The 15,820-nt window shown below is 55.8% G+C and overlaps 7 protein-coding genes across 7 annotated transcripts; 4 read left to right on the top strand and 3 right to left on the bottom strand.

The window, feature by feature from the left end:
• Nucleotides 1-933: 933 nt before the first annotated feature.
• On the top strand, nucleotides 934-4,377 carry IUM83_00529 (WD-repeat protein WDR6, WD repeat superfamily; the record flags this gene model as incomplete). The annotated part of the gene is made up of 2 exons (XM_067924305.1): nucleotides 934-3,174; nucleotides 3,778-4,377. 2 exons carry the CDS (start codon nucleotides 934-936, stop codon nucleotides 4,375-4,377), a joined length of 2,841 nt encoding a protein of 946 aa, XP_067789095.1.
• Nucleotides 4,378-4,727: 350 nt separating this feature from the next.
• On the bottom strand, nucleotides 4,728-5,332 carry IUM83_00528 (autophagy-like protein 8; the record flags this gene model as incomplete). Its single annotated transcript, XM_067924304.1, has 4 exons — nucleotides 4,728-4,819; nucleotides 4,904-5,075; nucleotides 5,158-5,213; nucleotides 5,302-5,332. 4 exons carry the CDS (start codon nucleotides 5,330-5,332, stop codon nucleotides 4,728-4,730), a joined length of 351 nt encoding a protein of 116 aa, XP_067789262.1.
• Nucleotides 5,333-7,330: 1,998 nt separating this feature from the next.
• IUM83_00527 (Ras-like GTP-binding protein YPT1) lies at nucleotides 7,331-8,258 on the top strand (the record flags this gene model as incomplete). Its single annotated transcript, XM_067924303.1, has 5 exons — nucleotides 7,331-7,344; nucleotides 7,429-7,549; nucleotides 7,631-7,678; nucleotides 7,757-7,896; nucleotides 7,976-8,258. 5 exons carry the CDS (start codon nucleotides 7,331-7,333, stop codon nucleotides 8,256-8,258), a joined length of 606 nt encoding a protein of 201 aa, XP_067789093.1.
• Nucleotides 8,259-8,675: 417 nt separating this feature from the next.
• IUM83_00526 (BRCT domain) lies at nucleotides 8,676-9,712 on the bottom strand (the record flags this gene model as incomplete). The annotated part of the gene is made up of 7 exons (XM_067924302.1): nucleotides 8,676-8,803; nucleotides 8,877-8,907; nucleotides 8,980-9,058; nucleotides 9,155-9,199; nucleotides 9,292-9,335; nucleotides 9,418-9,470; nucleotides 9,544-9,712. 7 exons carry the CDS (start codon nucleotides 9,710-9,712, stop codon nucleotides 8,676-8,678), a joined length of 549 nt encoding a protein of 182 aa, XP_067788591.1.
• Nucleotides 9,713-9,839: 127 nt separating this feature from the next.
• Nucleotides 9,840-10,997, top strand: IUM83_00525 (vesicle coat complex COPII subunit SEC13; the record flags this gene model as incomplete). The annotated part of the gene is made up of 1 exon (XM_067924301.1): nucleotides 9,840-10,997. The coding sequence occupies one exon, from the start codon at nucleotides 9,840-9,842 to the stop codon at nucleotides 10,995-10,997; it is 1,158 nt and encodes a 385-aa protein (XP_067789091.1).
• A 156-nt stretch (nucleotides 10,998-11,153) lies between these two features.
• Nucleotides 11,154-12,257, bottom strand: IUM83_00524 (replication factor C subunit 4; the record flags this gene model as incomplete). Its single annotated transcript, XM_067924300.1, has 2 exons — nucleotides 11,154-12,105; nucleotides 12,190-12,257. 2 exons carry the CDS (start codon nucleotides 12,255-12,257, stop codon nucleotides 11,154-11,156), a joined length of 1,020 nt encoding a protein of 339 aa, XP_067789236.1.
• A 2,240-nt stretch (nucleotides 12,258-14,497) lies between these two features.
• Nucleotides 14,498-15,811, top strand: IUM83_00523 (putative lectin; the record flags this gene model as incomplete). Its single annotated transcript, XM_067924299.1, has 2 exons — nucleotides 14,498-15,282; nucleotides 15,349-15,811. 2 exons carry the CDS (start codon nucleotides 14,498-14,500, stop codon nucleotides 15,809-15,811), a joined length of 1,248 nt encoding a protein of 415 aa, XP_067789089.1.
• Between the last annotated feature and the right edge of the window lie 9 nt (nucleotides 15,812-15,820).

Genomic DNA, 15,820 nt, shown 5'->3' with positions numbered 1-15,820 from the left:
TGAGAGTGTTGGTACAGCTTTCGCCGAGGTACTGCTCGAGAGCAGCCTCGATCTCGGGGGTGCACTTGACGCAGGAGCTCCAATCTCCACCGCGTGGTCGCAGCTCTACGCTCCCAGCATCAACGATTCGGCGGGCCGTGGTCGGGCGGGAAGCATTTGGGTACGGGACCCTTGGCATCTTGGTGAAGGGGGTCGCAAGGCGTGGTCGGGTGCTTGAAAGGCAGACGAGAAGTGAGAGGAAGTGGGCGTGCTGCATACGGCTACCAAGAGGTTTTTGCGCGCGCGAAGGCTCTCATTTTACGCAAACAGATCTGGTTTCGCGCGCATTCAGGCTCTTCGTCCACCTTGCACTACGATTAAGCCACTTTGGTCTTCGGAGAATAGCCTATACACTTAAAGCTGGATAACACTTCCTGCGTAAAAAGCCGTCGAAATCACCTGGCTGTTCAAGTTCAATCAAAGGTCCGACTTTCTTCTCGAAAGAATGCAAGTTGTGGGCTATATTATTTTGCGCAACCAACGCGTCGCAAATAGCGTAGATGAGATACCATCTCCATCTCTAGCTACGTCTCTAAGGAACTGTTTTCCGGGTACTTGCTCATGTTGCTTTTCTTACCATGCATGTTCTCCGAGCGATAGATGGATACGACTGATTCGTCTTCGCGTAGCTGGGACGTCGTCCGATACTATGATACGCATGGTTTGTGGCGGTTGGCCCCCAAAACGACATGGGCGCACGATCCGCTAGTTAGGTACGAATAATTACCCATAGAGAATTTGGGTACGGGTACCAGTACAATACCGGTACTAATCTCTAATTTGGGCACTACTGGTACCTAAATTTTACCTGTATTTTACCAGTTCGTATCCGGTTTTCATTTCGACTGGCGAAATACCGGTACGTATTTCAACCACAGCCATTTACTGGTTGTGATGGCGTACCCTCCGATCAAGAAGCAGGAGTTCCTTGGCGCCGTGACGCTGGTGACGTTCTCTGCCGATGGATCTCTACTCTATGTGGGCGTGGGTCCAACGGTTTTCTTGTACGCCACCGCTACCGGCGAGCTCCTGGGAGAGCACAAAGTGTTGACGCGAGGCATTTTGCACGGCTGCGATGTCGTTGGACTTCCTGACTCCTGCAGTGCCACGACGGAGGCGTATGTCGGCGCATTCTTCGGCCAAAAGCGAGTGGCATGCTTCAAGAATCTGCCGCAGACCCCGGAAGCTGCGCGAGGGCTCGACGGACTTACGGTGCTCGGAAAACCGAAAGTGTTTTGTGACTGGGTGTTCGATGTGCAGCAGCTGACTGATGACTTCGCGCCGGAGGAGGCGAACAAGACCCTGCTGGCGGCGGTGGGCCTCGCGCACAACTTGGTGCAGATTTGGGACCCCGTGCGCAACGATATTCTGCGCAGCGTGCAGTGCGCTGAACGCTGTATTTTATACGCGTTGGCATTCCATGGACGATCACTGGACGAACTTGTGGTGGCCTCGGGAACGGTCTTTCAGCAAATTCTGCTATGGAATCCTATGGAAAATGCGAACGAAGATTCGGACTGTGCGGTGGAACCAGTGCAACGACTACATGCTCACGATGGCGTGTTATTCAAACTGGCTTGGTCATCGGATGCTCGTGCTTTAGCTTCCGTCTCCGACGATCGCACGGTGCAACTTTGGTCGAACAACGGGGAAACTACAGTGGGGCAATTGCACGCACCACGTACGGCAAACCGCGCAGAGCTGCTTGCAAAGGAGTACTCGCCAGTATTCCGAGCTTGGGGTCACTCGGCACGTATTTGGGACGTGTGTTTTTGGGAGCGCGGCTTGGTGACGGCAAGTGAGGATGGCCTTTGTAAACTTTGGGATCTCGATGGCAAGTGCGTGGCTACGTTGCAAGGCCACATGGGCAGACACGTGTGGCGTGCAGCAGTCCACCCGTCGCAGAAGGTAATTGCCACGGGAGGTGGTGACGGCGCTGCAAAACTATGGGATATCACGCGCCAGCTCATGTCTACCTCCGATGTACCGGACAGTAGCGACTGGAGTAAAACCATCCGCGTTTCTTTCACTACGTCTGCGATTGCGACAAAAAAGAAGAAGGGGAGCCAATCGCACAGTGTGCGAAACATCGTGCTCAGTGCTCGTAACAACGGCAAGACTGCGTTTGTTGCCTCAGAACATGGGGAAATTTTTCTGCTGGACCTGTCTTCGCTCACAGCACAACTCTTCTTCACCATTCCACCAATTGACGATACCCCTGTACAAACTAGAACTGGTGGTCTCTCAACGTTTGCAATTGACGGCTCTGGACGATTTTTGTTGCTTGGTGATGTATCGGGCCGCGTATGCGTCGTCGATGCAACTACGGGCAATTTGTTGCATTCGTGGGTGGCACATGCTAATGTCCGCGTGATGAAAATCTGGTGGGAGCAGGATGGCACCCTTTTCGTTAGCAGCGCTAGCGGCATTCTCTCCGAGTGGAAGCCATCGATTGCCGAGACGAAGGAAAACTCGACAGTGCTATCTATCGAGATGGAGCTTGCTGCAACGTTCAAAATCCCTGCGAAGAGCTCGACCTCATCGATCCTGGTGCTAAACCGGTCCGGAACGAGAAATATCATTGGGGGAGATGGACATGGTAGCGTGTATATCTTCCATCGCCCACTAGCTACGACGGAGAAGGGCGAAGATGTATCTGTGCCGCGAAGCCCAGCTCTCGTGCTTAAAGGTGTCCATGGGCGTGAACTGGTGGCATCTCTCCTGCTTTCTGACGGAGCAGGCAGCACTCAAGGTCACCACACCGTGATGTTTTCGGGTGGTCACGACGGGTATATTTGCTCGTTTACGCTCGAAGAAAATGGCAGCGGGGCGCTGACAGCTGCGCAGGTCGGCCGTGAATCCATCCGAGGTATCTCCACCATCAAGCAGCTTTGGTGGAGCTCACCTTCTTCCGGTGATAACACGAAGAGTGATCTTATGGTGCTTGGCTTCCACGCAGCGCATGCAGTTCTGCACAACTTCTCGGCTCAGTATCGAGTGTTTAACGTCGAGTGTGGTGGATGGCGTCGTCCGCATGCACTTTTCACCAGTGCTCAAGGCAAGGGCTCGTCCTTGCCCTCACATACCTTTGTGTTCACACCTCCTTCAACTCAGAAGCAGCAGGTAGACATCAAGGTACACTCCACCCTTTTGGACATTGTGAGACCGTCGGAGCCTTGCCCAATTTTCTCTAGATGCTCACTGCATGACCAGCACCACGGCCGGATGACAACATGTGTGGCATTCCTCGGAAATGATCGACTGGTTACTGCAGCAGAGGACAATAGTCTTATGCTTCATCGCCGTCGCGTTAGAAGTGGCCAAGACAAAAGCAGGAGCTGGCGCTGGGACAGTGTGGCGACAGGAATCGCACATACGACTACTGTGCGAGCCCTTACAGTGTTTCGGCGTAAAAATGACGACGATGTCGAGGAGCACATCGTACTTTCGGGAGGTGGAAAGCAACGGTTGAATGTGTGGCTAGTTCGTGGAGAAACCGATTTGCTTCGCCATGTTTGCGGCCAGGAGCGGGCTGATGCTGAACAGGACCACCGCATTCTTGGGCTTGCAACTTTTGCGATACCCTCGGTGTCCGACGCGTATCGGCTTGTTACCGCGTGTAACTCCGAGGGCTCTACCCAAATCCTGCTGCTTGACATGGATCACGGCAAGCTTCATGAGCTTGGTGACTGCCGATCGACTTCAAGAAAACCGATTTTGTCCTGCGTTGGGTTTCAGGAAGACGAAATTGCTGGGGTGGCAGTCGGATCCACGGATGGTTTAGTGACGCTGTGGGACTTGAGCGCGTTGCTGAAGAATATTGGCTCCCTTCTCCAATCGAAGGAGGACTTCAGCTTGGTCAATACGAAACTTCTTGAGCTCATCGGCTGTATGCGGCCAAGTGGCAACTACTTGGCGCACGATATGGGCACGAATTGCATCAATCTTGTCAAGTGCACAAAGAGCGAGGAGCAAGGTAGCCTCGACGTCACTCTTATTAGCGGTGGAGATGACCAGAACTTGTCGCTGCAAGAATTGCGCTTCCCCGCGTGCCAGAAACTATCAGAAGCGCGCGCAGTGAATGCCAGCGGCTCAGCAATCAAAACCGTTGGTTGTGTGGACGCACAGGTTGTTTTCGTTGCAGGCTACGATCAGCGAGTGAGCAAATGGACCATTCGCCGCGACCGGGACGGCACTCAGCTGGAGTGGCGAGGTGCCGCCTTCTCGGAATGCGCCGATATTGCAGATCTCGCGATACGGCAAGCCCCAACTGCTCAGGCTGATGAAGTTGTCGTTGTTGGCCAAGGTTTGCAAATGCTGCAGTTCCAACGTGAGTGAAAAGAGCAACTGCTGTACTCGGAAACATCGAGCGAGTGAATAGAATTGCATGGATTTTTATGGGGTTTTGTTCCTAGGAAATATCCACATCGCCAGCTTTAGAAGAATGGACCACACGCAGCAGCAAATACTTCTTGTCGTGCTTGGAGTAGGAGTCTGTGGCGATTCAGCTTCTCCATTTTACCGACTTCATCTTGCCATCACCCTTCTGCTGAAGTCGTCTGAATACCCGATGCTGAATGACAATACTGTAGCTCCCAGCTCGAGAGCGCAGAATCCACAACTCCCACCCCAGCAACGACGAAAAAAAAATCTTCAACCAAAATCCAGTCCCCACACGCCGACAGCGCCTATTGACCGAAGGTGTTTTCGCCGCTGTAGGTGATGTAGAGGAAGCCATCCACGTCTTTTTGTTCTTCGTAAATGTTCGACATCAGTGCCGCTGTATCGGAAAATAAATAAAAAGATTGTTAGACATTCCACAACGACAACGACACCAAGAAGAAACGAAATTGAGGCTGCATACCGGTGGGAGGCAGGACGTTGTTGATGAAGATGAAGATCGCCTTCTCTGGGCTCAGTTTGATGCGCTTTCGGATCACGTACACGAACTGGCCGACTGTCAGATCGGCCGGCACCAGGTACTTCTTCTTGTCAATGTCCGGGATGTCGCTTCGGTCCGCCTTCTCACAAATCACCTGCACCACCAAAGAGCCCGCCGGTCAGTGCACAAAGCACCACACTCAACGCCCACCGGCGGATCTGAAGACGAACACGCACCGGAATCCGGTCCGGGTATTTGGATCGGATGCGCTGGGCCTCGGCCTGGCGCTTCTCTGCAAACACGGCACCATCAAACGTCGTCAGCCTATATCTGAGACCGAGGTGCCTCCCGGGCGCTCGGGAGCTCAAAGAGCCACGCACCGAACGGGTGTTCCTTCTTGAACGAGCTCATCGTCGCGACGAAAAAGGCTGGCGGCGTGTTCTTCTCTGTGCTAGCGCTTGTCCGAGATAGTTACGTCTGCAACAAGTCACACGGCAGCGTCTCCCGTCAGTCTCTTTCCCGCCCAGGACACGGTCCCTCCCTTCGAAGGGTCGCTCCACACTATTAGCACTCCGGATTCGCACGCTGCACCCGCGATAGCCACGGAATCCGCAGGCGAGCGGGTGCAGGCACGAACCGGAGGCGGGTTGAGCCCGCGAGCGCAACGCGCGCTCCCTCTCGCCCCATAGCGCGGCTTAACGGACACGCGCTGCTGCTGGTCAGCCACCATACGCACGCGCTCGAGCACATGCAGGACGGGCCCGCGGCGGCGCAGCATGAGTGCGCTGGCGCCGCCGCCGGCCGCGCCTCAATCTGGTCACTTGCCTTCGACGTTTCTTCTCGGCTTCCCCACTTTCTTTGTGTGGGGGGAGCTTGAAGGCGGAACAAAACGCTGCCCGGACCCACAGCCCTAGCGGATAGGAATCCTAATCCGACGCTTAATAGAGACCCTAATTCGGCCTTTTGCACCGCCCGGATCAGCAGCTGTGCTGGTCGGAGTATGGATAAGGTCTTCGAGAACGACGCGTAATTGCCGCCACACGGGCGCTAAAAATCCGAGGACGAGATCATCGCTCTGGTTGAACCAAAATGAATCTCGGAAATCAGTCGAATATGCGATCGCGAGCGGACCAGCATGCGATGCAAGCATGACGCCGCCAGAGCGAAGAAGGTTAGCTGGCCAGGCGAGCGCTCCGCTACAGGGTCAATGCAGTCGTTAGACCACGAGGGAAAAAGAAGACGTTCTTCCTCTTGCTCCAGGTTGCAGGTAGGGCTGGTTTATTGCATCTGGGGTCTATTACATCTGGGTCATTACAGCGATGACGCCGTGAAAAAGTCTTCTTTGAAGATCAAGATAGATGCAGGTCTTCGGCGGCGACATTAGCGAGGGGGAAGAAGCTGTGGAGGTGCTCGCTAATAGCAACGCCCAGGTGCCGCTGCGATCGCCGCTGGACGAGAGCCACGAGCGGGATCTGTCCGACATTTCGCATACGATCCCGCGCACAAGGCGCCGCTGCTCACCGCGCAGCAGTCGGCGGAGCCCCACCGACAGATGGCTGGCAGCAGCGGCAGCCTTCTTCGCCACGGTTACCAGCAAGCACCGTCGCTTTTGAGTTGCATCAGCGCCATCAAGCCACGTTTCGGTTTTCGGGGCGTATATTTAGCCGATGGCAATCGCGGTGCAACCGACGTCGGACGTTGGCAGCCACGCTGGCGCGGCTCCATTGGCTGCTCTCGGTCCCGGGATTGCCGTGCTACGCCAGCAGCAGCACTAGCTAGCACCAGCAGTGGCGGCATGTCGCCTTCAACGTCGAGCGCGCCATTTGGCGATATCAAGCCAAGTCCATTCAGGCGAGAATGAGTTTCCTGCGCCACGCTGGGGTCTGTGATTGGCCCAAATGGGAGGTCTGTGATTGGGCATAAATGCGCGAACGCCGCACCATTGGCTGAAATGAGTGAAAAACCTCGAGCGGGGTGCAGTAAAACCTCGGGGAAAACGGCCAGGGACCCTGGCCCCCGTTCTTTCTCCGCATTCTTCGGGAAACCAAACGCAGACTCGACGCGCACCCCGCACCCACTCGCGGCACACAACCCAAGAACGCTCGGAACGCGCGCGTCGCCTCCTCTCGCCCTCTGTGTAGGTGTCCGTTGCGCGCCAGCCGCAGCGCTGTGCTCTCCCCCCGCGTCCTCCCCCTCTGTAGCCGAGGCCACTCTCCCCCGCGCCGTCTGGTCGAAGTGGGCGGGCGGATCCTCGATCTTTTCTTCCCTCCCGTGTTCTTCTGTCGGAGGAGGGCGGACGAGGGGCGCTGCAGTCACAAGTAGGAGCCTAACTGACTGACTGGATCTCACTGTGCCGTGCTGCAGATTTAAGCGCCGTCACCCGCCGCTTTCTCCCCAGAATCGTCCACCATGAACCCGGAATAGTACGTGTTGCCCAGGGATTTATTGTTTTTGAGAGGCCAGCATGGGACTGACCAGTGCCTCCCTCTTCCTCTCTTCTGCGACAGTGACTACCTGTTCAAGCTGCTGCTGATCGGTGACTCTGGCGTCGGCAAGTCGTGTCTGCTGCTGCGTTTCGCCGACGACACGTATACGGAGAGCTACATCTCGACCATTGGCGTGGACTTTGTGAGTGCCGAGACAAGGACGGCCCCTGTCTGCCCCATTCAACAGACGCTAACGTCGTTGTTGTTTCTGTGCTGTGTCCAGAAAATTCGCACGATCGAGCTGGACGGCAAGACCATCAAGCTCCAGATTGTACGTCCTTCGCGGTCCTATTCGCCTGTTGGAAGCTGTTCGTGGAGCTGACTGAACAAATATATGGTGCTGCTGTAGTGGGACACGGCCGGCCAGGAGCGTTTCCGCACGATCACTAGCAGCTACTACCGCGGTGCCCACGGTATTATCGTGGTGTACGACGTCACGGACCAGGAGTCGTTCAACAACGTGAAGCAGTGGCTGCATGAGATCGATAGGTACGTCCGATATTATAGGATGGTTATGTAGAGAAAACCCGCGGAATAGTGCTAACTATTGTGCGGCTATGATTTGCAGATACGCCTGCGAGAACGTGAACAAGCTGCTTGTCGGTAACAAGAGCGATCTGACGGCCAAGCGTGTCGTGAGCACGGACGCCGCCAAGGAGTTCGCCGAGAGCCTGGGCATCGAGTTCCTGGAGACCAGTGCGAAGAACGCCGCCAACGTCGAAAAGGCCTTCATGATGATGGCTGCTCAGATCAAGAAGCGCATGGCCAACGCCCCCGTGGCCCCCAAGGCTGGCGTCAAGCTGACGCCCGGCCAGCAGGTTCCGTCCAACGGCGGGTCGAAGTGCTGCTAAGCGGTGTCGTTTAGTCCTGTTCGCCTCGCGTCGCGCGCTAGTTGATTTGTCTGCAGTTTAGCTTTGGAGTCTTGGGCGGCGAGGCTCGAGAAATGGGCTCAGTTGGTGCTCGCAGCACTCACGAGTCCAGGACAGGTTTAAGATCAATATGTGCGGCGCAGGTGAAAAGGCTGTTCGAGGATTCGATAGTACTTGGGAACGGGTGACTGGCTGCGCTAATTCAGGTCAGCTCTGCGCTTCGCTCCTAATGCTTTCACGTTCTCGGTTTTGGCTGAAAGGAACGACAACGAATGCTACTCTGGTTAGTTGTGACCCTATACATGGTATATTCTTTCTCTTTTTACAAGGGGTGTTTCGGCTTTGCGTTGCGTCTTCGCTCTGTGTGCTCGAATCTGCTACTGATGGTGCGTTCGGGTCTCACTTTTTTGCTGGCGCTGTTCGCGAGAATGCAGCCTGTAGCGAACCAGCTCCAGGAGAATCTTTGTACACCAGGTATTCGTGTTCTGGCTGGCGCTTCTTTAGCTTGACGGACTTCAAGATCCATTCTACGCCGCAAAAAGGAAGGGCGCAGTTGTCAGTGTTTTGAAACACCACCATTGGGCAGGAGCAAGAACTAACCTGGACTAACAAACTTGACCTTGCCGGAGCGCTGCCACAAGAAACACAGTTCATTCGTTCAGCGCCACGCTTCGAGTGCTTGATTCAAGCACCGCGTTATTACCTTGATCACCTTGTCGGCCTTGGACCCATTCAAGTTGCAACCGACCATATGCGTGACACGCGTGGCAGTGAGCATGGAACTGATGGATTAGCCACCAACACAGGAAAGGTCAGTTTGTGTGATAGCTCACGTAGTATCTTCTTCAACTTCGACTTGAGCTCAACAGGGGACGTACGCAACGTTGCCACCATGCTCCTGCACTAACTTGGCTAAGTAGTATCTGCACCACGCATAATCCAGCGTCAACGTATCCTGCTTAACTCTTCTACTACCTCTCTAACACTTTTAACTTTATAGCTCTCGCACACTTACGAGGACACTTTGCCTGTGCGTCCATTAAACACAATCCGGCATCCCTGTAGACGAACGACCAATAAATAGATCAGAAAAGGCGATCAGAGACTCGCCACCGCAATAGCATTTTCGTTGCATACGCACCTGGAATATGTCGGACTCGACGAGGCGCTCCGTTGCTTTGCTTTTGTCTGGTGCTGCCGCGCACAGAACTTGTGAGTGCACAAGTTGCACTTGTCGCTACAAAGCCCCAGTCCACTCTTCACTGACCAGGTTTGCCAGGCTCACCAGACTGCGCACGCTTCTCCCGGAAAAACTGCTCACGTTTTTTCTCCGCCCAGCGCCTGCGGGTGTCCTCCTCTTCCTCTCGCTGCCGGTCGCTCTTCACCCGCCGCTCGTGGCGCGACGTCGGCCCGCTCGGCCCGTTCACAGCAAACATCGCGCACAGAAGTTGCCTTTGGAACTGGTATAAGTCAATTATAGACCTGGTCACAAAATCTGTGAAATAGTCCCGATTGCGCGCAAGGTATCCGTCACATTTCTTGGCCACATCAGCAAAGAGGAAGATGGAGTTCGCGCACGGCTCCGCGGCGAGCGGGCAGTTCGCTGCGCCGTACGGCCATCCACACCCCCAGCAGCAGCAGCAGCAGCAGCGCCAGACGCCCGTGGCGAGCATCGACACGGAGCACAATGACATGATCTACGACATCCAGCTGGACTATTACGGCAAGCGCCTGGTCACGTGCTCGTCCGACAGGACGTTCCGCGTGTACGACGTGTCCAAGGCCATGGTGGCGGGCGGGGACGGAGACGACAACTCGGCGTCCAACGGCGGTCAGGACCCTCCCCAGGAGCAGCAACTCCACGTCCTGCAGCACGTGGTGCCTCTGGCCGACGACTCGGCGGCCCCCATCCACCGCGTGGCTTGGGCCCACCCGAAGTTCGGCGCGGTGCTGGCCCTGGCTGCACAGGACGGCAAGGTGTATATCTACCGGGAGGAGTTGGTGCAGCAGGGGGCCGGGGGAGTCGGCAACGTGACCGAGTGGCGTCTCAAGCACGTGCACGAATTCCACTCGCTGGCGGTGCTGAGCGTGGCCTGGGCGCCGTACGAGTACGGATTGTGCCTGGCCAGCGCGTCGGCTGACGGCCAGGTGTCGTTCCTTACGCGTATGCGGGAAGGGTGGGTGGTGTCGTCTAGCTTCCGTAACTCGGACGAGGGCATGGGCTGCACGTCCGTGAGCTGGGCCCCGTACAACTCGCTGGGGTCGCAGGGAGCCCAAGGACCGATTCAGCGCGTCGTCACTGGATCGTGCAACCACGCGGTTACTATCTGGCAGTTTGTGACTGCCCCGCAGGAAGGTGGAAACCGTGGCAACAGCTACTGGGAAATCGTGAACACCCCCTTGTACGGACACAATGACTGGGTTCGTGACGTGGCTTGGGCGCCGAACGTGGGTATCCCTGCAAACGTCATTGCCTCTGGTTCAGATGACCACACAGTTCGTGTTTGGACTCAAGATGAGGCCGATGGCGAGTGGGAGCTCCACGTGGTGCACACGTTCCGCGCGCCAGTGTACCGGATAAGTTGGTCGCTCACTGGCTCGGTCCTCAGTGTTGCCGCTGGCGATGACGAGGTTACCTTCTGGAAGCAACAGAGCAATCACGAATGGACGCAGATGTCTTCGGTTAATGATCAAGGAGCAGCTACCGTCGCGAGCAACTAGATACTCGGGCAGGTGACATTCGTTACTGGTAACAGCGTCCTTATTGCTGACGGCCATGCTGTTCGTACTAAAAACTCGACTGTGTATGTGTTCATTCATCACCGCTCCGCTTTATTTACGCCTGTATCATTCTCATACCAAGCTCATACACATGTATTATGCCGAGTGGTAAATGCGCATGGCGAAGGACGCAACGTCTAGCAACTGAAAGTGTTCACTGGCGCCATCCACGAGCCTCTTATCGGCCTCGGCAATGCGCAGACTGATCTTCGCCTTCTGCACGTCGCTGAGCTTCTCCAGCGCAAGCACATCGTCATTCAACTGTCGCAAAATCGTGAGCACCGGGTATCCAGCCAGCAGGATGCTCTCAATGTCCGTCTTCATCTTTTCGAAGCTGTTCGATGCCACCGACAGCCAGAATTGCTTCAGAAGCTCGGGCGGAGCAAGGCCGGCCACAGCAATGACATCATCCTGGGACAGCTCGTCGTCTCCACAAAGCTGCTTGGCGCTCTGCAGGTAGTTAATGGCCTTACGCAAGTCGCCGTTCGAGCACTCAAGCAGCGACTCCAGGACCGGCTCCGGCACATTCACATGCTCTTCGGAAGCAATGAAGCGCACGCGGGACGCCATCGAGCCTCTCTCCAACGGCGCGAAACGAAATTTGGCGCATCGGGAGGCCACAGGCTCGATGATGCGGCTCACGTAGTTACAGATGAGGCAGAAGCGCGTTACCTTGGAGTAGTTCTCCATCATGCGACGCAGCGCCGACTGCGCGTCGCCCGTCATGGAGTCGGCCTCATCCAGCACAATGATCTTGAAGGGCGGAAGGCCGCTGGCGCTGCTGATGGCACCCTGGGCGAAGCTCTTGACCTTCTCGCGCACCACCTTGATGCCTCGGTCGTCCGACGCGTTCAGCTCCAAGAAGCGGCCGTTCTTGCGGAAGTCCGGGCCGAAGAGCTGGCGCCCCACCGCCACAATGGTGGACGTCTTGCCCGTGCCCGGGGGTCCATAGAACAGCAAGTGGGGCAGCTGGCCGTTGGCGATGGACGTCTTGAGCGTGGCCACCACGTGCTCCTGGTGCGAAATCTCGTCCACGTTCTTGGGACGGCTGGAGCGCAGCAACCGCAACGATGAAGTCGTCAAATACGTCTGCATAATGAGATACAGATGCAGATTAACACGACGCACTTACTACTTCTCCACCCAGGGCAGCACAGGCGCCGGCACGTTGGTCTTCGAGGTAGAGGTGGTGCTGAACATGAGCAATTGATCCAAACGTTCACAAGTGCTTGCTTCGCGCCACTTTTTAGCGAGGGTACGCGAAGGTTACGATATGTGTGTGCTACATAGTGTAACCTTGGACGTTGAAGCTGGGTTACACAAATGCCAGTCACTTTGTGTCGTCAGGTGAAAGTTGCTTGAGAGTCTCAAGAGACAAGAAGCACCAAAGAGGAAGAAGATGGAGAGTGAAGACACTTTTGTCTGGACAAGCGTGCGCGTTGTATGCAGAAACTGGCTGCGTGGTGAAGACCTCCCTCATGCCACCCAGCTGATCCACGCGTTCGTTGCAACCTCCCTTTGGTCGCGCTGCCGAATGCGGTCAAGCGAGGCAACATCACGTTAAACCGATTCTGCATGGTGTTGCGCGCCGTGGACCAAAGCGCGACTCTCGTACACCATGAGAAACTGCGTCAGTACCGACAGGCGATGTACTTGGTCCCATCGAAGATGGCTGTGGAAAAGGGTGCATTGGAGGCGATGCAGCAGTTGCACGCGCGGTATCCTGATTGTGTTGACTCAACGATGGTAGAAGCTGTTGGTAAAATGGCGGATCTGTCGACGCTGAAATGGCTGCACACATGCTGTCCCTCTTTGTTTATGAAGTTTGACTGGTTCGAGGGATGTGTGTTTGATAGTGCCTCGCTAAAAGGCCAAGTGGATGTCGTTGGTTGGTTGGTGAAACTTTTTCCTAGTCAAGTCCGAAGCATAACAAGCGCTTCGCGAGAGGGTCATTTGAATATAGTTAGGTGGCTGATCAAGAATTCAAATTGGGATGAATTGGTGGGTGATGCCTTTGTCGTAGCTGTTGGGAGTGGTCAATTGAAGACGGCTCAATTCCTACACGAAAAGTACAAGCCAAACAGCCTGTACATATCTGCAAACGTGGCTTCTGAGGACGACAATGACATGATAAGATGGCTAAATAATACTGCCCACAAGTATAAATATTCCGCGGTTGATGCTGCGGCGTCTGGGGGCCATCTCGACATGATACAGTGGCTGCACGTCAATTACCCCAACTGTTTTTCAACAAGAACAATGGACTGTGCTGCCAGAAATGGGCAGCTAGAGGTTGTGAAATTTCTTCATGCTAACCGGCCAGAAGGATGCACGACGAACGCAATGAACGGTGCAGCGGCGAATGGACATTTCGATATGGTTCAGTGGTTGCACCAGCATCGTCGCGAAGGCTGCACGACGGATGCCATAGACTCCTGCAGCCATATGAAGATCTTGAAGTGGCTAAACGCTAGCCGTAGAGAGGGCTGCACATCCAAAGCGATGGGAAAAGCGATGATGATGAAACGCTTTGACATCGCGAAGTGGCTCCATGATCACCAGGGGCTCCAGTATCCTGACAACATCGTGGACGAGCTAGCGCAGGCTGGCAATCTTCAAGTGCTTACTTGGTTGCATAAGCGCAAGGAGGGTAAATGGTCGAAGAATGCTATGAACGAGGCAGCAAGCAGTGGTCACCTTGACGTCGTAAAGTATTTGCATGAAAATCGTCGAGAAGGTTGCTCCAGACAAGCGATGAACAACGCAGCAGGTAACAACCACCTTGACGTCGTCGAGTGGTTGCACGCTAACCGGCGTGAAGGGTGCTCGGTGTTGGCTATGACTAATGCCGCAACAGGTGGGCATCTCGAAATGGTGCAATGGCTTCACGCGCACCGCCGCGAGGGTTGCTCACCTGCCGCCATGTCCGGAGCGGCCGCCGGGGGTCACATACGTGTGATGGAGTTTCTGGTCGCGAATTACTCCATGAAGTGGGCAAGTACGGCGATGAAACATGCCATCGAAAACAAGCAGGTGGCGTCCATGAAATGGCTGCATGCGCACTTGCAACCGCTGATCCTTATCGACTCCTAACATGCTGCCCGCAGCGACAACATCGGTGCGCTCGAGTTCATCCTCACGCACGCTGCCGATTGCATCACGAAGACGGTCTACTTCACGGGGATCGGCAATGACCACCCAGAGGTGGTGAAATGGTACGAGGACCACTACGGTAACCCCCGCAAGCGCAAGACACCGCCAGTGTAGGCACTCGAACGTTTAGCACTTCAACTTGCAGGGTAAATGGTACACTGTACCATCGTAACCTTTTCGTACTTAGCCTAGCATCATCAGTACTCCCCAGTCTGGTCCGGATCATCGCCACGTAGCGAATCGGGCAGACGCCAATTCCGCTCCTTCCTCCTCGCGCACCGTCGACCATGAGCGTCTCTCGCGTGCTGCTGCTGTGCGTGACGACGCTGCTCGCCGCGCTGCAGAACGCCCCCGCCAGCGCCAAGCGGCTGGAGCAGGTGTCCTTCGAGAAGCCGTTCGACAACATCGACGGCGAGGGCCTGCGCCAGGTCGGCGACAACTTCGTGTACGGCGGCGACACGGCCGTGAACCGCCACTTCGCGCGCCTGACGCCCGACCGCCAGAGCAAGCGCGGCCACATCTGGGGCAAGCAGAAGCTGGCGGCCAAGGAGTTCGCCGCCGTGTTCACGTTCCGCATCAGCGGCCAGGCCAAGGCCTGGTTCGGCGACGGCCTGGCGCTCTGGCTCACGACCAGCCCGTACGTGCAGGGCGACAACCACGGCTTCATCGGAGGATTCAAGGGCGTCGGCGTCGTGTTCGACACGTTCGTCAACCAGGAGCACAGCGGCGGCCACCAGGACGTGACGTTCTTCGAGAACGACGGGTCCAAGACGCTCGACCACCTCAACGACATGGACAAGGTCGGCTGCATGGCTCCCGGCATCCGCTACCACGAGAAAAACGCGGCCTTCAGCCCATCGCTCAACATGTCCCGTGCCAAGATCACGTACACGCAGGCGGACCAGCAGCTCACGATTCTGATTGACGCTGACGCTTCGGGCAACTGGGTCAGGTGCTACGCCCAGCGTCTGACCATCGGTGACGACTGGATGAACGACGCGTACTTCGGCATCTCGGCCTCCACTGGCGGTCTGGCTGACAACCACGATGTCATCGCTCTCAACGTCTACGAGTACGTTGGCTTGGGTGCATCTTTTTTATTTTTGTAGAGCTGACGATTTTTCTTTGATGCATTCAGTGATGTCATTGACTCGCTCGCGGCCCAGGCCGATGAGAAGCAGCGCGATGCTGTGGACAAGAATCTCGAGGCCACGTTGAGCAAGGGCAACAACGATGACAAGATGAAGCTGGTCAAGCGGAAATACTCTCAGCTGCTTGAGGACTTCGAGTACCAGTTCACAGCTCTGAAGGAGTCGACAGAAAACACCATCCAGAAGCTGAAGCAGCAGGGTGTCGAGGACGAGAAGCGTATTGATGAGCTTGAGGCTTGGGCAAACGGAAAGGTGGTTGAGCGTGTGCACACCACCGTGAATGCCATCCGCGACCAGGTGGAGACGCAGCTTGAAGAGACCGTGAAGGAAACGGCAGCCAAGTCCAGTAGCTGGAAGACCCCGTTCTTTGTCATTCTGTTCATCGTCGCTGGCATTGTGGCCGCTGGTTACAAGAAGTACCAGGACCTTCGCAAGACGCACTTCCTGTAGACGGTTTGA

The sequence above is a fragment of the Phytophthora cinnamomi genome, assembly GCF_018691715.1.
Source record: "Phytophthora cinnamomi strain GKB4 chromosome Unknown Contig53, whole genome shotgun sequence".
In the NCBI taxonomy this organism is placed as follows: Eukaryota; Oomycota; class Peronosporomycetes; order Peronosporales; family Peronosporaceae; genus Phytophthora; species Phytophthora cinnamomi.
This window is presented reverse-complemented; position numbering and strand designations above follow the sequence as displayed.